Source organism: Myotis yumanensis, unplaced genomic scaffold (assembly GCF_028538775.1).
Source record: "Myotis yumanensis isolate MYYU_CA2020_CCGP unplaced genomic scaffold, mMyoYum1.0.hap1 SCAF_19, whole genome shotgun sequence".
NCBI lineage: Eukaryota > Metazoa > Chordata > Mammalia > Chiroptera > Vespertilionidae > Myotis > Myotis yumanensis.
Genome location: NW_027223770.1, coordinates 12091399 through 12112156, shown reverse-complemented (window position 1 = coordinate 12112156; position 20758 = coordinate 12091399). Strand labels below are relative to the sequence as shown.

Here is a 20758-nt window from a genome sequence, read left to right as displayed (position 1 = left end):
CAACTGCGCATGCGGAAAGTTGAGGCCTCTTCCCGGTAAAGCTGCCAGAGAACCAATCAGACGAGAGGGCTTGACAATGACCACGCCCCGCACCAGTTCCCAGGCCTTGGACCTGGGTCTCCCGCGCCAGCTGAGGGAAGGGAAGGGGGAGGTCGCGGCGCGCGCAGCTGCTCAGTGTCTCCGCCCCCTCCCGAGCGGCCAATCGCCGGCCAGGCGCCGGGCGCGCGCACGCTCCCTGAAGTTTAACGGTCGCGAGAGGCCGCTCGCCCGACGCTGAATTGAATCGGCGGCCAGGTAAGCGGCCGCCCGCCTGCAGGGAGCTGCCGGTCTCGGGGGACAGGGGGACGAGACTTAGAAGACACGGCCTTAGAGGAGCCCTGAGCGTGCTAACGGGCTAGAGGGCCAGGGAGACGACGGCCACACGCCGCAGCCCTCCCCCAGCCCTCGGGCGTGTAGGGGCTTTGCCTGCGGCCGGGCGCCCACTCTAACGTCGGTGCCCTTGAGTGACACCCGCACGGCCCAATGGCAGAGCGCCTCTCCCCGAGGGGCGGGGGGCTTGGAGAATTCCTCGTTTCCTTCGCTCACTTGGGGAATCGCGGCCGCAGTTGATGGGATGACGGCCTTGCGTTCGGCGACTGCGTGCGTCCTCCCTCGCCTTCTCACGTGGACCCGAGAGCCCGCACCAGCCTTTGGAGTCCGGCCTCCCGACCTCTGCAATCCCCCCTTTCTTCCCCCCTCGGGCTCCCAGCAAAGCAAAGCAAAGCTGCACGTTAACTTTTATAGCAGCATCAGACCCCATCAGCCTTTCGCTTCCCCCCCCAACGGGGCGGGGGGAGAAATCAAAAGCGTGATATTTTGTTGCTGTGAAATATAAAACGGTTTCTGTGCTATCTATTCCCCATGACGTTTTCTTAAAAAAATTTTGCATTGCATATCGGGGTACCCCTCCGCCCCCCTTTAACCTTCACCCCTCACCCCGCGGGTGGCGAAGCGTCGTCGCATTTAAAGTGGTTTTCCGTCTGGATCTCCTGCATCCGGATGATCTCGGCCGGGGAGGAAGCGATGGGCTGCGGGTCCTCGTCCCCAGGGAGCTTGTGGTTCTTTCTGGTGGAAGAGCGAGGTGATGTGCATCCAGGCGTTTTTCGTTGCCAGTTGGGAGGCGCAGCCCCCGGCGTTTTCAGTACCCCATTTGTCGCCGGCGATGGGCCGAAGCCACTGGGGAGAAATCCATTGGGTTCGGCCCGGTGACCCTTGGCCTCCACACCTGTCCCTGAAGGACGCGGTTCCTTCCGTGAGATGACGCGTTTGAGGTTGTGCTTTGTGAAAACCAGGCCCTGGGAAGTGGGAGCCTAGAGGAACGAGAACACTAGATCACTTTTCTCGGTCTCACTCCCTAAACTTCACATTTTGTGAGCAGCAAGGTTTTCTTTTTGTCTTGGGTGTGTTTTTCAAATACGTGAATTTCCTAAGAAGGAGGCATATTGTTTGACTGGGTATACCTAGTGCCAGTTCAGTTTTAGTTGATCTGGCAAATAGTTTATTTTTAAAGAAGTAATGCATGCACAGGGTACAAAAGGCCGTGGAGTGCAAAATGCATTCCTTCCACCCCACCTTCCAGCCGGTGGGAAACAACCATGGTGAACGGCTTAATCGGCTGTTTTTAAGACCAAGTTAAATACTGTATTCTTTGTCATCTACTCACTGTGTAAATCAATAAGCATGGATGCTTTGTAGAATTTATTAAACGAATGGACATGTAAGTTGTTACCTAGTAGCATTGTGTCTAGAACCTTGATTATTAGACACATACAATTCTGAAATCTTACCTGGAAAAGATGATGCTATTTTGCAGAACCACCCCTACTGTATATTTTTGTTGAGATATAATTCACATACCATAAAGTTCATTCTTCTAAAGTATACAATTCATTGGGTTTTAGTATATTCATAGAGTTGTGCAACTATCACCACTATGTAATTCCAGAACTGTTCGTTGCCCCCAAAAGACACCCATACCTGTTTTGGTCACTCCCATTCTCCCCTTTCCTCAGCTCCTGGCAAACATCCATCTACTTTCTGTCTCTGTAGATTTGACTATTCTAGATATTTTGTATAAATGGGATCATACAATATGTGGTCTTTTACTGAGCTTCCTATAATGTTTTCATGGTTCACATTGTAGAATGTTCATCCACATTGTAGCATATTTGTCCACATTGTAGCATATCTCAGTACTTCATTCCTTTTTTTAGTACTTCATTCCTTTTTATGGCTGAAAAGATTCCTTTCTATGGATACACCACATTCGTTTATGCATTCATCACTTGATGGGTATTTGGGTTGTTTCTGCATTTTGGCTATTGGAAATGATGTTGCTCTCCGAAATGTAGACCTGTATAAAAGGATCACAGTTGCCAAAGTTACGAAGAGATAGTTGCTAGGTTTAGTGGCTTTTTAGTAGTATTTTTCCCCCCATTCATTTTCAGAGTCTTGGGAACTTAGGATATTTCACAGTTCTGAATGTTAGCAACTGAAAATGCCTGTAGACGATGAAGCATCTGAAGATGACCCGGATTCAGTTTCTTCAGACAGTGAAAGAACCTACACTTTCCAATGAGAGAGCATAACAATTTCTGTCCACTATGGAAGATGCTGACCTGGTGAAACCCTTACAAAAAACCTCATCTTGTGTAGAATCTGATATAAAAAATTCTCCCTACTCTCTTGGACTGAACTTAAGTACTAATAGGTAAGAATGGGATAGATAGATTTTTAAAAAATGTATTAACAAATAAAAATAAATTTATTTGCATAGGTTACCAATTTATCCAAATAGTGTCATAGTTACTGATTTGCACTAAAAAATAAAAATTATGATTAGGAACTGTTCAGGGACAGATAAGAATAGTTTTAGCGCTTCTATATTTTTTATTTCTGCCAGAGGTATGTACTTTTGCATGGGGAACTGTGAGAAAGAACTTGTTTTTGCTAGTTGCAGTGGTCTTTATACCTTTTTTTGGTTTTCAGTAAATTACAAGAATGTCATTAAAATTTAGTTGCCTAAATATTATTTCAATTTAAAAAAAATTGATTTCAGAGAGGAAGGAAGAGGGAGAGAGAGATAGAAACATCAATGATGAGAGAGAATCATTGATCGACTGCCTTCTGCATGACCGGCACTGAATCAAGCCCTCAACCCAGGCATGTGCCCTGACCAGGAATCCAACCATGACCTCCTGGTTTATAGGTTAATGCTCAAACCATTGAGCCACGCCGGCTGGGCTATTTCTACATTTTTAAGATAACATGATCAATAATGTTTAATATTGCAGAAATAGCTTACCAATCTGGAAGAAGCAATTAAAGTTGAATACTAGGAAGTAAGGAAAAAACAAAAAACACCTCATACCAAGCCGACAAAATAGATTCCGTCAAACAATGCATTTTATTTTTAAAACGATCCCATGTTTGGTTTGTTTCTAATCAGAGCCTGTTCACTCTGATTGTGTACATAGTCTGACAAGCTTGATTACTTGGTTTCTAAATTTACAGTAGCTGAAAACCAGCAAAGAGGCAGGGACTGTTAGAGGAGGTCAGCTATAAAAAGCAGGCACAATGAAGTGTAAAAGGCAGTCTGGTGCCTGCTGTTAAAGGGGCAAATGCCTTTACACACAATAGGAGGAAGCATAAATGAAAGGACGGCGCAGGAAACAAACCAGGCGTGGGAGGTGGTCCAGAGAGATGTCTGCTGATAATCTAGACCCACTGCCAAAAGCTGGCCCTGCGCTAGTTTCCTGTGCCGGGGCCCCTGGGAAGCCCGCTTCCGGAACCTAGTGTTGGATTTGCTGCAGGAACCAACCCACATGTGCCTTTCTAGTGAAAATTACCCACCCAAGCTTGCCTCTCTTTTCACTGCGACTGCAGCTAAACTGGCCAAATTCAAATTGGGTTAATATAAATCTCTGATGGCCAACAGATTCTGTGCTTCTATCCTTCGAATTTTTATTAATATTTTCTCTGCTTCTAATTCTGTTTTGCTGTTATTTTCATTAGTGTCCTCTCTCTCACACATTCTTAGTGAAACAAAGCAGAGTGCCACTGAAGAAATGAAAACGGCCTTTCAGCGATTGGAATTTAAATAAATGTTAATGTCTTAATTATGCTTTTTGTGTTTGTATGAAACAAATCTGAAATGAACTCTTCTCCAGTTTGGAAAGGCAGTCCTCCTGGAGAGAATCACTGGTATTTTGCACACTGAATAGGCTAAATTCGTCCTGAATATTTGGTGCTAATTTGCTTGGCACAACTTTTATTCAAAGATGTGCAAAGATAAGCATCAGCTTATCACTCCAAATTAGAGGGATCCAATGAACAAGACTCCACTGTCATTCTGGACAATGGGGGGTGTAGGGGGGGGAGAATTTCATTACAATAAGGGGCTGTTCTTAAAGGGGGCAAACAGTCCTCTGCAATAATTTAGATCCGAGGGGCTGGAGGTGTTGCTTATTATTGTTTAGCAGAAACTTTTGTTTTCCGCTGGGACTTCCGAGTATCCTCTCACTTTTGAAACAGGCCTTTCTGTTGTGTTCTTTTAAAAAAATTAAATGCTGTCTGTCTTTTTACTGCTATTTTTCTTTCGTGGGCAAACTTCTGATCAGATTTGCAACAAATGAAGTGCCATTAAGAAGGATTAAATATCAGTGGTTTGTACTGCTCTGCTAAATCTTGAACTGCTGAATTATTCAACACTCTGGTAGAATGAGGAAAACCATTTGAATTATTTATGTTTCAACAGAAGTAGCCCCCACCTTAGTACAAATGGGGTATCCTCTTTCTCAGGGAAGACCAGACCGGCCGTAACTCAAGGCACAGGTGAAGCCCTCACCTCTTTCATGCAAGAGCTACAGCACAGCGGGAGGACTGACTCGGAGCTTTGGAAAAACTGCGAGGTATCTAGTTTTGTTTTGTTTTTTTGAATTTTAAAATAACTATAAATGTGCCTCTATGTAAGTCTGAATGGTTAGAAATGGATATCCTGTAGCGCATGACACTGAAGTTAGTGCTAAAGTAAAGTGACCGGATATATTAACGGGAATGATACTGAATGAATGTGAAAAAGACGGTGAGAAGTGTGTCTTAACAACATATTCGTGATTAGACAGAAAAGCCAGCGACTTTGGTGTGTATTGAGCAAGGGGCAGAGAGGATGAGAGGGGGTGCAGGTGTGGGGGTCAGATCGGGCAGGGCCGGGAAGGAATGGTAGGAAAGACCATGGGAGGCTTTACCCAGGGCAGTCGAGTTCATGGCCGCCCCTGTGACCTTGTAGGTTGTTGCGTGTCCATGACTGAGCACAGCGGCCGGCCAGTTACAGGAGCACTAACTGCTCTGGGGAGGCGGGTGGGTCAGGACCTAAACAGGCTGGGAAGGGTCGCAGGCCAGCTCGGGGGTTTTTAGTCCTTTTTCAGCTGTACAGCTTTAAACTCTTCAATACCCGACTTTAAAAAGGTGTTTTTACACAAATAAATTAGGGGCTAAAATTTCATAATACCAAACGATTTCTTGTTTTAAGATGTGGGATTCTTTTTGGGAGTGTAAGTCACTGTTAAGAAAATCCTTAGTTGTTATGAGACAAGTGTAAGGTGCCCCTACCCATTCTTATTCAATCCAAAATGATAACAGAGAACGTCAGATTAAGATGCCAGTTGGAAAATGAAGATTTACCCCATAAGAAAGGGGTCCCCAAGCCTATGAATTTGTATTTTTACATTAAATACGGTTTTACAACTATTTAATTCCACTTACAAATTTTACATTAAAAATACATTGTTAAAAAGACCCTTTCCTACTGAAGGAATTTTTCTGTGAAATATTAGGTTAAAAATGATCTTTAACTAAAATATTGTGTAATTATTAGGCCAGGTGGTTACAGCTATTCAACTTGGTGGAAAAACAGTGCCAAGAACAGATAGCGGCCCAGCAGGAACAGTTCCACAACCAAGTCCAAGTAAGTTGTTATTTACACGGGCGTCTTGTTAGATGTAAGATATGTACTTTATATCAACTTTGTTTATAAACTGAAGATAAAACATGTGAATTATCTTTAGAGTAATATCGTATTTTGAACACTATTTTCATACCATTTATAAAAGTGTGATGTTTAATATACTTTCTTACCTAAACCCGTCACTTTTTATTTTCAGCGGGTCCAGGAGGAAATAAAGAATTTTGTCAAGTTACAGAGCAGCAATGCTTCGCGGGCTTCCTATGACAGAAGTTCTCTGAGCGAACACCTCTCTTCAGAAAGGCAGATGGGGTTCTTTTCTGAAAACAGTGACAGAAATGAATCTGTCCTCAGTTACCCAAAGTCCAAAGAGCCTGAAATGCAGCAGGAAACTTCCCCATCACAGCCAGACTGCAACGTGGACAGCAGCTCGGTGAGCAGTGGCTATGGGACCTTTTGTGTCTCGGAGTTAAACACCTACACGTCTAAGGGCCCCCGGGAGTTCATGGAGCACACGGAGGCTTCGGCGGGGCAGTGCGGGGCGCCAGCCGTGCAGACCTCGTCTCCTGTGGATGGTGGAAAGCACAAGCGTTTCTACATCCATTCTCCCCAAGAGTTCAGTGACTCGTTGAAGGAAGACATTTCCATTTTTCCTGGTGATTTTGAACACAAGTTTCTCGGTGAAAGTAAGATTTTGGAAGTGTACAGTGGAAAAACAAGTAGGTAAGTAGAGTTTCTGCATCATTTGAGGGGCGTTTACTTGTTTAATACACTTAGAATCTAGCAGATAAAGCTCCTTTTCGTTGGACTGTAATAGAATGAGATGCGTTTGAACATTTATCTGTTTTACCAAAGTCTTTCAGTTAGTGCCTGTGGAAGTTGGAATAAACAAAGCACAGTATATACTAATGATTCCCTTTTTTTTTTTTTTCCTTAACATATTTTTATTGATTTTAGAGAGGAAGGGAGAGGGAGAGAGAGAGAGAGAGAGAAACATCAGTGATGAGAGAGAATCATTGATTGCTGCCTCCTGCATGCCCCACACTGGGGATTGAGCCCGCAACCCAGGCATGTGCCCTGACGGAACGGAACCGTGAACTCCTGGTTCATAGGTTCATGCTCAACTACTGAGCTACCCGGGCCGGGCTCTTACCATTTGCAATGTTATAAGACTACTAAACCCTTAAGGTGGGAGGGAGGCCTTGCCAGAAAAATGCCTTCACTATAAACTTGCTCAGAATGGTAGTATAGGACTATGTCAACAGTGGGATTTTGTTACACATGTTCATGTAATTGGAAATCAAAAATTATACACAAGCAAGAAGCATTTTTCTCAGACTGTTGAGATCTTGCTTCCAGGCATGATATAAAATATAAACTTTATATCTTATTAAAAAAATTATACACAAGCATACTTGATTTTGTGTGTCTTTTTATATATAAGAAGAGATTTGTAAGTTTAACAACATTTTGATTGACCCAGGGACATTTCAGTAAAGGAACTGTAGCTGAATGTTTGTAAAACAAAAAATCATTTAAAATTATGTAGATTCCCCTCAATTTCCAGTTTTGTATCTCTGAAATGTGCCACAAAGTAAGGTGTGCAGCCAGAGCAGCCAGTCTTGTGCACACACAGTGTAGTTATGAGTCCATGGGAATAAATGTGCTCACTGTAGAGGTAGATTTAGACCTTGAAGCGTCGCTGCGTGGTTTTGCTTTGGTTGGTGGCTATAGACTGTATGTACTGCTGATCGCGGTTGGTCTTTTAGTTCATTTTGCCTTTGGGAATGAGAAACTGGAAAAAGAAATGTAGGTGAATCCATAATGTCCATCGCCCTTTGCTCTTAGAAAACAACTCAGAGCCCTTTCCACTGATACGGTGTCGGCGTGTATTTAGTTTCTCATGGGAAGGACGACACCTAAAGAGTCATTTTGGTTTTCTCTTTTTAAGTAGTAAAGCGATAACATCATGGGCGCAGAAGCTGAAGCAGAACCACCCGAAGGGAGCCCATGCCGAAGAGGGGTGTCCCCAATCCATGCAAGGAACCGAGCAGCCCCAGAGAGTGCCGGTGGACAAGGTGGGTGACGCGGCACGTCTCTCCGGGTTTCCTGCCTGCTCATCTGCACAAATGTCATGGTCAGTTTGTTCCATTGACATCTCTGCCTTTTGGTGGCACAGAGGAGTGGACGCAGTGATTGGTCCTAAGTCTTGCTTCTTTCCCAGAAATCAAAACTAACGAGGGAGAAAATACTAGAAAAAATGAACTGTTTTGTAAAGGCCCTAATTCTTTTTCAACTGCAAATGTCACATTTAAACAGAGAGTAATTCATTTCATTGTTTTTTAAAAACCCTCAGGGAGGCCAGTGGTTGAGCGTGGACTGTTTGATTCCCCGATTCCCCGTCAGGGCACATGCCTAGGTTGCGGGCTCAATCCCCCCATAGGGGTGTTTCTATCTCTTTCCCTCTCCCTTCCTCTCTCTGAAATCAATAAAAATATATTTTTTAAAAAGATGTAGTCTACTATTTAAAGTTCATATTAATTATTGTGGTTTTCAGAGTTGATTTGATTTAATGTAGTTTGAATGATAAGGTGAATTATTATAGCTCTTACATTCATTTTTATACCAAAGGACTTTAATTCTAGGCACCTCACATTTCTTTTGCAAGTAGATGGCAAATTATTAACACATTTTCCTGCCAAACTCATTGAATAACACCTGCTCCCAGTTTTCTCCTCTCAGGTCCGCAGAAAACCCGAATTAACTTTTCTAACTTATGTAGGAAAAGAGAATTATTTGCTGTTAAATTCCCATTGTTTTGCATTCTTGCAACCAGAGGGCCAGCCAGGCCCTGGCAGGTGTTTAGCTGGCAGCTCACAGTTGTCCTCTTGAATTGCAGTTGGAGTTCGCTGCTGCTACACCACCTCATGCTTTTTACCTCAGTAAGCCAGACGAAAGCCCCAATTTTTGGATGTCTGATTCAGGAACAGGTATGAAACTTACATTTTTAAAGATTTTTTTTCCCCTTTTTTCTTTTTAATAACAACTGCATTTCCCAGCGGGGAGACTCACGTGCATTGGGTGAGAGTGGTCTCTGTAAGTGAACGCATGGTAGCTGTAGCTTCCTTACTTGGTGTCTGCCTACTGTCAGGATAGATGCGTTTCTGCAGGTATTTCTTTCTTTCTTTTTTGTTGTTGTTTTGTTGTTTTGTTGTTAATCCTAACAGGAGGATATTTTTCCATTGATTTTTAGAGAGAGTGGAAGGGAGGGGGAGAGACACACATGGATTGGTTGCTTCCCGCACACGCCACGCCTGCCTGGGGCTGAGGAAGAGCCTGCAGGTATTGCAAATAGCGTAGAAATGACCTCAGCATTTTCATGGTGCCTCAAAATGAATGAAATGCAAACTCCGGGAGCCATTCTCCACTCTCTACTTTAGTTCTAATGGTTTTACATAGTGACTCGTTCCCACACTCCTGCATCAGTTCATCGGGAGGAATTAGCTTTGCCTTCTGAAAACTGTGCTACCCCAACCACCCTCACGCTGTCACCCTAATGGAGCCCCATCACCTGTCACCTGGGCTCCTGCGACTTCTTCCCTGCCTCCCTGCGCTCACCTTTCCATCTGTGCTCAGTGCAGTAGCCAGCCACCTGCTCCTTGTTAGAGATGAGTCAGAGCACGTGACTCCTCGGCTCTAACCTCTGATAGGCCTTGGAGTGTCTGTGAGGCCTATGGAGGCCTGCGAGAGCCTGCTCTGCACGCTCTGACCTCATTTCACGCTCTGCCGCTCTCTGCCTTTCTCTGCTTGGGCAGGGAGGCTGTTGGTCCACAAAGTTCTCATTGGAGGGCTTTTGCTGGGCTGCTTTCTGAACTTGGAATGTTCTGCCCCCTCATATGTGGCTAAAATGGCCAACTCCTTCTTAATTGTTACTCTGCAGTGAGCCAACCCTGACAACCCTGTCCAAAACCAGCACCTGCCCCTCCCCCAATTACATATTCCCATCTCTGGACTTTTAAATTTTACCAACCGAGTGCTCACCACCCTCTAACTTCCTGTGGTTTTCCTGTTGTTTGGGTCTCAGTCTCCCTGCGCCCACCTGGCACAGTAGATGCTCAATAAATATTTAAATTATTGAATTCTTTACATTGCTTCCATATAAGTCTGTACTATTCACAAAGAAATTGTTGTCTTTAAATTTTTGAAATTATGTTAGTTAATCTTGTAACACATTTCAACTTTAAATACTTGGATCATGAAGGCAGGACTCTTACATGGTAAGGCATTCATGTGAACTGTTTTCCGTCCAGTGAAACTTTTCGTGTCCAGCTAGACAAAGGCTAGTTACTTCCCGCATTTTGTTTTCTTTAGGTAGAAATGTTACCCTAGAATCACTGTTGTTCTGTCTCTTCTCGCTTCTCTTCCGTGTGCCTGCGCAGGCCTGACACACTGGAGACTGGAGGAGAAGGACGCGTACCACTCTCTGCCCGCGGTCACAGACAAGCCCTTTGCCTCGTCCTCCTCCCCCCAAGGGTCAGCCAGCCCGGTAAGTCAAAACGTGTGTGTTTGCATTGTCACATGGTAGGTAAGTACTTGACTTCATTATACACTTTGTGTTTTTCACTTTCCGACGCAGAGAAGAAAGCATGGGCATTAAATCATAGTCATCTGCTCTCAGATTGTCTGTCATTGCCTGTGTGATCTTAGGAAAGTTACTTAAGAGTGGGATTAAAAATGCCCAGTGACCCTGGCTGGTGTGGCTCAGTTGGTTGGGCATCATCAGGTGCATCAAAGGGTCCCAGGTCCAATTCCCGATCAGGGCACATACCTAGGTTTTGGGTTTGATCCCTCCTAGTAGGGGCACACGTGAGAGGCAACCAATTGATGTTTCTCTCTCTTTCTCTTCTTCTCTCTCTAAAAATCAATAAAACATGTCCTCAGGTGAGGGTTTAAAAAAAAAAAAAGCCCATGAGTGCTTGTGAAAGTAAATGAGGTGGTTTTGTGCCTATTTAAATATAGTAGGCCCGCCCTAACTGGTTTGGCTCAGTGGATAGAGCGTCGGCCTGCGGACTGAAGGGTCCCAGGTTCGATTCTGGTCAAGGGCATGTACTTTGGTTGCGGGCATATCCCCAGTGGGGAGTGTGCAGGAGGCAGCTGGTTGATGTTTCTCTCTCATCGATGTTTCTAACTCTCTATCCTTCTCCCTTCCTCTCTGTAAAAAAATCAAATATATTAAAAAAATAAATAAATACAGTAGGCCCATAGATAAACTTCTGCTCTCAGGCCTGGTTTGACTTTGTACCCCATTACACCCTCCCACTAATCCATTTGTATTCTAATGCTGAACAATTTAATTGGTGTTAATTTTCTTTGAGCAAGAAATGTAAATACTTTGTTTATTTCAGAATAAAGAAATACAACTCTCCAATATGTGCACATCGAGGTACATACTTCACTTCTTGTCTTGATTAGGTGATGAGAGAAGAGTAGGTTGGGAAAAGGAGAGATACCATTAAAGTAACCAGGAGAGCTGTGAGCCTGAGTGACAGCCATAGACAGTTGTGGCAGACGGGGTCTTCAGAGGAAGGAGCAAAAAAGCCAGATAACCCCAGGGAGGAAGGAAGGGTGGGACGTGTGACTGTGAGGGGCTGGGAGGCCGAGTCGGCTCTGCTCACAGGGCTGCCTGTGTGTTCCTTGATCTGCAACCTCAGTAATTAACGCTGTATTTGTTGGCTCTAAGATGCCATCCATTTGAAGATTTTCTGTGTGATAGGCTACCAAGAAAAGAATTTACCAATTAGACTGATGCAATGCTTTCTTTTTTTTTTTTTAATAAACTTTTTAAAAATATACTTTTATTGATTTCAGAGAGGAAGGGAGAGTGGAGAGAGAGAGAGAGAAACATCGAAGATGAGAAAGGATCATTGACTGGCTGCCTCCTGCATGCCCCCTCCTGGGGATGGAGCCCGCAACCCGGGCATGTGCCCTTGACAGAATCAAACCCGGGAACCTTTAGTCTGCAGGCCAGCGCTCTATCCATTGAGCTAAACCAGCCAGGCCTGCAGTGCTTTCTTATCACTTAGAATTTCTATTGTTTTCCTACAAAAAGAGCTTGTGATTAAACATAGATTTTTATCATGTAAGCCTTATATATACTTAGAAAGGAAAATGTAAGGGAAATACATTGGTTCAAACTTTCTCACCTGCAGAGGCTCACCCTCCTTTTCCATCCCAGCGCGGGTATCTGTTTTCCCACCTACTGTTTCCTTCGTGACATGGCATTCCTTCCGTGATGCTGCGGGGACCTGACTCCCACATGGCACAGCTGCTGCGCATGCCTGCTCCTGTCCCTTCATTGCGGCTCCCGGGCTTCCTTGTCGTCTCGGCACAACTTTGTGGCCATGTTGATGGCTTTGGTATTTGCTTAAGAGCAGGCAATGACATATCACAGCTGCTGTTTGACTGGCAGTAGTTACAAGATGCCAGTTACAAGACCTCATTTCAGAGATGTTACAATATGAAGAGAAGAGAAATCATCAAAGTGGTGGCACATGGGAGCTTGTACCACCATGAGCTCTGAGTAGAATAGCTGCAGCCTGCGGGCAGGGCTGAGGCTGGAGCCAGAGAGCTGCTGCTTGTCATGGTCCGTAAGTCTTGAGGGCCTCTAGGTCGTTGGTATATAAACCGTCAAGTTTTAAAACGGGATTACAGAGAATTGTTAGGGTTTACGTTTATCAAATTAATACCTTCAACACACACACAACAATATAATGAATTCTTTTTCACAAGCTAGTAACAGGGTTGATTTAAAAATATAGTTCCTGGTGCCCTGCAGCCACTTTGGGCCTGGAAATGGGACGTGAGGTAAGGCTGTCAGATGAACTGCCTGGCAGTGTGTCCCTCCTGGAATTCAGTCTCATTTGACAGAATGGCCAAGGTCACACTTGACAAGGTTAAGTGGTACCCGGCACACCCCACACTAGCTCCCACCTCGAAATCATTTGAGCGCCCGGTTTTTCCACTTGGAGCTTAGACGGCGGTGCAGTATTTCCAGCGCAGCGGAGCCCCGATGTCAAGCTGTAGAAACACCCTTTTCTTGTCTGCCAGTTCCTAACGTGCCATAACCACATAGATGAGGAGCTGCACCTCTTGACAGCTGTCCCCATGAGTCTCAGGAAATCAATCTGGCGAGAAGTGTCCTTGTCCTGCTTCATTCCCTCTTTCTCAAGTCTTATCTCAGAACCTCCTTCTCATTTTGAGTAGGGGACGTCCAATGATTTTATTCTTTGGAAGTATTCTAGGCCATTAAGTAATTAGGTTGAGATGATTCCCTTTATATTTATTGTTGGGGGGATAGGAAAACTTTTTCATTGTAAGGGAGACTCATTGTAATCGGTTTTGACTTCCAAACCTTCATTATAAATCTGACAGCGCAAAGCTCAATTTATTGACAATCTTTAAAAAATCTCTTATGGTGCTGATCTTGATTTCAGAAAGCTTTTTCTTCCTTGCTAATAGCATTGAAATAATTTTGTTTTGTGTCTTTAAGGCTAACACTAGTAATGAGATGAAGCTTCCGTCACTGAAGGATATTTACCATAAAAAGCAAAGGGAAAACAAGCAGTTACCTGAGAGGAATCTCACTTCTTCCAGCCCAAACCATCCGCCCGAGGTAACGTGGTCCGCACTCGGCGGGGTGGAGCGAAGCTGCTTCCGACCCTCCCTGGGCTTTAGCGCGTTTCCCCGGGAGGCCTGGCTGCTCACCTCCACAGCAGCCCGTGCGGAGGGAGAACCACGCTGTCTGCCTATTTCCAGGTGCTGACTCTGGACCCAACGTTACACATGAAGCCAAGTGAGCAGACGGCGGGGACTCAGCCGCCGGGCTTTCTGAACGCCCTCCAGGACAGGATCTCCTTCTCGCCAGACTCTGTTCTGGAGCCCAGTGTGTCCAGTCGCTCTGACATGGACTCCTTCTCGCAAGCAAGCAATGCCACCTCTCAGTTGTCTGGGTTCCCCAAGTGCCCTTCACGTGCAAAAGCCTCAACAGCGGCCTCTTGGAAAAATCACGCATTCCCAAACGAAAGCAGGACCAGCTCCACGTTCCCCTCAGTCTATACTGTCACTAGTAACGACCTCTCGGTCAACACCGTGGAAGAAGAAAACACTGTCATGGTAACTGCAGCCTCAGTCAGTCAGTCCCAGCTTCCAGGTACAGCCAACAGTGTCCCAGAATGCATTTCATTGACTTCCCTGGAAGATCCTGTGCTATTGTCTAAGTATGTATTTCAGTGGATGGCCTGTAATACTAATCGATTTTCTGTGGTGTCTGCTTAAATGATGCAAGTGGTTTTTATTGAATTTCAGTAATGTATAAAACCTTAAGTTAAAAACAGAGATAGCATTTTTAAGGTAGACCATCTAAGAATTAAATAATCCATGTCTGTTTTCTTCTTTACTTTGTTGGTGGTTAACTTGCGTATTGTCTGTTTATATTTTCTGAGTGCAAAGGGAAAAGGCTGTGTTTTTGCTCATGAGAATGACTGTTCTTTTGGGGCAGAGAGTGAGGAGACACTCTCCTAACAAGCCTTTCCCTCCTGCCAACAGCGTCAGGCAGAACCTGAAGGAAAAGCAGGCCCGGCACATAGCGGATCTTCGAGCTTATTATGAGTCAGAAATAAGTAGCTTGAAACAGAAGCTGGAGGCAAAAGAAATTTCTGCAGTTGAAGATTGGAAGAAAACCAATCAAATTCTTGTAGACAGGTAAAACTTAAAGCTTAACTATAGTTTTAAAAATATAATTTAACTGTTAGTGCTTCTCCAAGTTGGATATATTATTTTCCTCAAAGTATAATATATTGTGACGATAAATCATTTCTAAATCATGTGCCTCAGATTTGAAATTTTTCTTTTTAATTTTTATTGATTTCAGAGAGAAAGTGAGAGGGAGAGAGAAATCGAAACTTCACTGATGAGAGAGAATCATCGATTGGCTGCCTCTTGCACACCCCCTACTGGGGATTGAGCCCGAAACTGGTCATGTGCCCTGACCTGGAATCAAACCAGTGACCTCTTGGCTCATGGGTCAATGTTCAACCACTGAACCACACTGGCCGGGCAGATTTGAAAATTTTAATACCAAAAACACGTTTTCCTAAGTAATTATTTTTACAGATTTGAACCAGCCTCTTAGAACACACTAATAACTGACATGCACGTAGGTACTTCCTGTGAGCTGAATGCTGAAACAGTTGAGCAGACCTTGTGTGTGTCAAGGAATGTCATTTATGGGAGATGAGTGCTACACATGGATCCCTGATGAGAAGGTGATGGCTAGTGCCCTCGGGCAGTGCGCCACCTTTTTTTGTACCCAGACAGTTATCCTGTTAAAACAGCTGTAGGAACACAGGGGAGAATGGCCCTGTACTAGGGATAGCTTTTTTATTTATTTTATTTTTATTTTTTTTATTTTCACTCTTCATAATCACCGTTCTGGAGGACAGGCCAAGTCCAGTAAGGCAGGGAGTGAAACAGCTGTCAGGGGACTGTGTGTGAGGGTCGGGGAGGGGGTCCGGAGCCCCAGAACAAAAGCCACAGCTGGGAACTGGAGAAGGAGAGAAGCCTCCATGTCCACCCTGGGTTTCTGGGGCCCAGAGCCCTGAGGGTGTAGCACCTGCGCCTCCTGTGGAGTCCCTTGGTGACGGAGCTCAACCATGCAGCTGCCAGTCAGTCATTAACGAATCCCAGCCACTGGCACCTGCTGCTGCTTGCGAATCTTGTTGAAGAGTTCCATGTACTGGACCATGATATCTGCTGGGCCATAGACTGTTGTGTCTGTTGCCAAACACTGCGGGAGCCCCGGGTGTGTGGCTGCCTAGAAAACTCTGTAGGAATTCGAGCAGCAGGCTCCAGCAGTCACTAGCTACCACACACGGCCATATTCCACCTCCACAGAGATGCCTCGGGCACTGGGCCCCATTGTGACCGTGCCCACCTTCACTAGGAAGTCACAGTCCTGGTAACGGGTGCCCTGGGTCTCAATCTTGCTGGCCTCGGCACTCTGGAAGAAGCCCTTGAGCTTCACTATGAGCACATCAAAGTTGGTGTCGGCAATAAGGCAAGGGCCATTCTCAAAGAGGGCGAAGCAGCTCAAAGGGTATTCTGAATTGTGCGTCGCATACATCAGCTTCCCAGTCTGACCTTGGCTGCCAAAGGTAGAAGCAGCCATGTGATAGGTCTCTCAGTCTACACAAAATGTTCCTTGCTTCTCTGCCCCAAGCACCTCCAACTTCAGGGTGAGGAGCTCCATGGTCTGCTGGACACTCTTGGCCTCAGCCACAGGCACCTGGGACACACAGGTCACTCCCATGCTGTCGGACCAGGAGGGTGGCAGGACCAAAGAGTCGGAAGGGGATAGCTTAGCATCCATCCCCTGATGGGCACGGCTTCGTCCACCTGTTGGTGCTGTGAATGATGCTGCTGTGAACATGGGTGTGCAAGGAGCTATCTGTTCATGTCTTGTGTTGTTGACTTAATCTTTCTTAGGGGTCTTTTTACATCCTTGTTTTCTCTGCCACTGTGCTGCCATCAGGTCACTGAGGTGCATTTTACTAAAGCGGCATCCTGAGTCTTGGCTGACGTGGAGAGTTGGTGTTTGTTACGTGCTGTACTAGGGAGTCGGTTAGGTTTATAGAACACTTGTCAGGGAGAGGGCTTGTCCTTCCAATTGTTTCATTTCAATTTATGGTCTTAGATGCGGTCAATTAGATGGTGCTCTGAATGAAGCCACTAGCCGTGTGAGGACACTTGAAAATAAGAATAACCTACTAGAAAGAGAAGTGGTAAGTAAGTATTCTATTTTTTGTTGTTCTAGCATCTTTTAAAAAAAATATTTTTATTGCTTTCAGAGAGGGAGGGAGAGGGAGAGAGATAGAAATATCAATGAAGAAAGAGAATCATTGATTGGCTGCCTCCTGCACGCCCCCTACTGGGGATCAAGTCCCAAAACCAGGGCATCCGCAGGCCGATGCTTTATCCACAGAGCCAAATCGGCTAGGTCTGCCTTATTTTTAAAAAAATCCTCATCTAAGGACATGCTTAGAGAGAGGAGGGGTGGGAGAGAGAGAGAGAGAGAGAGAGAGAGACAGACAGACAGATATCAATGTGAGAAGCATCAACTGGTTGTCTTCCATACTCTCCCAACCAGGGATCGAACCCGCAACCTGGGTATGTGCCCTGACCCGCTCCAGCCAACTGAGCCACCCGTCCAGGGTTCCATTTTCTTTTCTTTTCTTTTTCTTTTAAAAAAATATATTTTATTGGTTTTTTTTACAGAGAGGAAGGGAGAGGGATAGAGAGTTAGAAACATTGATGAGAGAGAAACATCAATCAGCTGCCTCCTGCACACTCCCTACTGGGATGTGCCCGCAATCAAGGTACATGCCCTTGACCGGAATCGAACCTGGGACCCTTGAGTCCACAGGCTGACGCTCTATCCACTGAGCCAAACCAGTTAGGGGAAGGGTTCCATTTTCTCATATAAATAACAAGAAGTGCGTAAACTTTTGCTTTTAACTATATAAATTTTTTTTATATAGTACTAAGTTCTGTTCTTCTACATATAGCCTTATAAACAATGTTTTGGTGGAAAGTGTCAGTTATGTTTTATACACTGTTTCTTTGTTTTTGATGTTTTTTAGTTATCTTTGTCTCCTCCTACACTCTAAACTTCATGAAGTCAGAACTTGTCTTTCATGTTAATCTTCATTTCTAGCCACCCTAGTGCGCAGCACCTACTGGATATTCAAGAAATGATTGAGTGAATATTAACATGCATATTGAATTTTATTTTCCTAGTAAGTGAGAGAATAGGGTAAGGAATGCATTTTTTTTAAGTTTTAAATGTGAATGTAGGACAACAAATTCCAGCTGTACTTTCAGAGTCATTTCTCTAATAGCCATGGTTATTTTCCTCACTAAAGCGATCCACAGGTGAGTCCTAAAATCCGAGTGCCTTGAACAGTGGTTTTCAGTTCACATTTTATGATCAACTCATGGTAGCGTAATTCTGGTCTCCACCCCAGGCTATAGCAAAATAGTACAGTTGCTGCCCAGCCAACATGGCTCAGTGGTTGAGCATCGACCTGTGTACCAGGAGGTCAGATTCCATTCCTGGTTGGGGCACATGCCCAGGTTGCTGGCTTGATCCCAGTGGTGGGCATGCAGGAGGCAGCCGATCAATGGTTCTGTCTCATTGATGTTTATATCTCTTCCCCTCTCCCTTTCTCTCTGAAATTAATAAAAATATATAAAAAATTAAGTTTGCTGCCGTGACCGGTTTGGCTCAGTGGATGGAGCGTCGGCCTGCGGACTGAGGGGTCCCGGGTTCGATTCCGGTCAAGGGCATGTGCCTTGGCTGCGGGCACATCTCCGGTGGGGGGTGTGCAGGAGGCAGCTGATCGATGTTTCTCGCTCATCGATGTTTCTAGCTCTCTGTCCCTCTCCCTTCCTCTCTGTGGAAAATCAATGAAATATATTTAAAAAAAAAAAAAAATTAAGTTTGCTGATTTCCATTTTATGTTTTGCTTTATTATTTTATATTTTAATGCTCACAGTTTATTAGCTGCTATTGAAACATCCATTTTTTTAGTGATGTATATATATATATATATATATATATATAATATATTTATAGATTTTAGAGAGAAAGGAAGAGGGAGAGAGAGATAGAAACATTAATGATGAAAGAGAATCATTGTTTGGCTGCCTCCCGTATACCTCACACTGGGGATTGAGCCCACAACCTGGGCATATGTGCCCTGACGAGGAATCAAACCGTGACCTCCTGGTTCATAGGTCGACGTTCAGTCACTGAGCTATGCTGGCGGGTGAGACATCTATTTCTTATTAAAGACAATTGATTGTCCTGTCTGTTTTGTAGAGTGATTTCAGAGAACGCCTCAGTGCAGCCAGCAGTGCCTCCAAAATTCTTCAAGAACGCATCGAGGAAATGAGAACAAGTAACAGAGAAAAAGACAACACCATTATTCGACTGAAGTGTAGGCTGCAGGATCTGGAGGAAGCGTTTGAGAATGCCTACAAACTCTCAGATGACAAAGACGCCAGGCTGAAACAGGAAAACAAAATGTTTCAAGATGTAAGTGACTTGGTGATGTGCTCAGCTAAAGTAACTTTAGATTCTGTACTTTTACAAGCTCTTAAGAGTTTTTCCATGTTTAGTTTATTTTACATAACTTTGCTGTAGCTGCAAATATATACCTTCCCACGGTGTAGGGCGGGTCTTTCTCGAAGCAGGAAGTGAGCCCGGAGACCAGGCTGTCGCTCCCTCCCACGCATGCCTTTGTCTCTGGCAGGCCCACTTGGAAGCGGTCTGAAACCAGCATCCGTGTGTCTGGCAGGGCAAAGATTGAGAACGGGTTTGCTTAAATTTCTTCACTCTGATTTAATTTCACTTAAAATTGGATTTGTGTGGCACTGACGTGGGAGTAGGTTTCAGGTTGTGTGTTTTTTCCCTCTTAAGTTTTTCTTTTTTTATAAAAATATATTTTATTGATTTTTTGCAGAGAGGAAGGGAGAGAGATAGAGAGTTAGAAACATCGATGAGAGAGAAACATCGATCAGCTGCCTCCTGCACATCTCCCACCGGGAATGTGCCCGCAACCAAGGTACATGCCCTTGACCGGAATCGAACCTGGGACCTTTCAGTCCGCAGGCTGATGCTCTATCCACTGAGCCAAACCGGTTTCGGCAAGTTTTTCTTAATATTCCTTGTCATGGTACCTAAAAAATCTAAAAGTATTTTGACTGTGGAAAGCTTCATCCTGATAGCTTTAGGTTTGATGCTTGTTACTTTTTAAATTTATTTTTTATTTTCTTTATTGATTAAGGTATTACATATGTGTCCTTATCCCCCCCCCCCCCCAGCTCATGCCCTCCCCCCCCCCACCCCCCCACCCCCCCGGTGTCTGTCCATTGGTAATGCTTATATGCATGCATACAAGTCCCCCTTACCCCCACCCTCCCCTGCCTTCCCTCTGAGGTTTGACAGCCTGATCAATGCTTCTCTGTCTTTGGATCTGTTTTTGTTCATCAGTTTATGTTGTTCATTATATTCCACAAATGAGTGAGATCATGTGATATTTATCTTTCTCCAACTGACTTATTTCGCTTAGCATAATGCTCTCCTGGTCCATCCATGCTGTTGCAAATTGGTTTTAAATTTTATTTTCACAAAACACACATAAATGGTTTAAGTAGTGAAATTGGAAATGAAAAACAAGTCCTTCCCCTCTCTGTACCTTGGAGTTCCCTACCCTGGAGGCCATTACCATCAGCTCTTCTAGCTGTTTCTTCCAGTATTTTCCTCCATGTTCCTAAATAGGAAACTTATATTATTCTTTCTTGTTCCAGTCAAATCAGATGGTGTATAACTTCCTCCTGTGCACCGTTACAGTTTAGCTTTCTTACACCATTTGCTCCCAATGCAAACCCCTCTCCCAATGTGGTTCACATGTTGAACTGATGCTCAGGCACCTTCTCTTTCCCGTTGTGACGGCTCTGGAATTGGGGCAGCTTTACATCAGTGTCCTTTTTCATCGGCAGCAGCGTTTTTCCTCTGGTAGTAAGTAAAGTAATGGTATGGCTTCTAGTCAGTGGTGTCTTCAATTGGAAATATGTGTGTTGTTGTTTATAGTTAGACTAGAGGCCCGTTGCATGAAGATTTGTGCAATAGGCCTTCCT

At 44.5% G+C, this 20758-nt stretch overlaps 1 protein-coding gene and 1 pseudogene across 6 annotated transcripts in view; one reads left to right on the top strand and one right to left on the bottom strand.

Annotated features, from left to right (window-relative positions):
- The first annotated feature begins 240 nt into the window (after positions 1-240).
- MPHOSPH9 (M-phase phosphoprotein 9) overlaps positions 241-20758 on the top strand; it is a 41607-nt gene continuing 21089 nt past the window's right edge. For 4 of the 6 annotated variants that reach the window (XM_070399409.1, XM_070399407.1, XM_070399412.1 and 1 more), the window contains exons 1-13: positions 241-294; positions 2487-2749; positions 4796-4949; positions 5915-6004; positions 6201-6724; positions 7953-8079; positions 8901-8991; positions 10441-10547; positions 13551-13673; positions 13817-14277; positions 14606-14761; positions 16752-16839; positions 18939-19154. In XM_070399409.1, coding sequence (XP_070255510.1) covers positions 2643-2749; positions 4796-4949; positions 5915-6004; positions 6201-6724; positions 7953-8079; positions 8901-8991; positions 10441-10547; positions 13551-13673; positions 13817-14277; positions 14606-14761; positions 16752-16839; positions 18939-19154 — 2244 coding nt within the window. In that variant the 5' untranslated portion in view covers positions 241-294; positions 2487-2642. The remainder of the gene's footprint in view (positions 295-2486; positions 2750-4795; positions 4950-5914; positions 6005-6200; positions 6725-7952; positions 8080-8900; positions 8992-10440; positions 10548-13550; positions 13674-13816; positions 14278-14605; positions 14762-16751; positions 16840-18938; positions 19155-20758) is intronic. The other 2 variants (XM_070399408.1, XM_070399410.1) reach the window with 2 other exon arrangements.
- On the bottom strand, positions 15732-16367 carry LOC138997966 (mediator of RNA polymerase II transcription subunit 20-like; annotated as a pseudogene).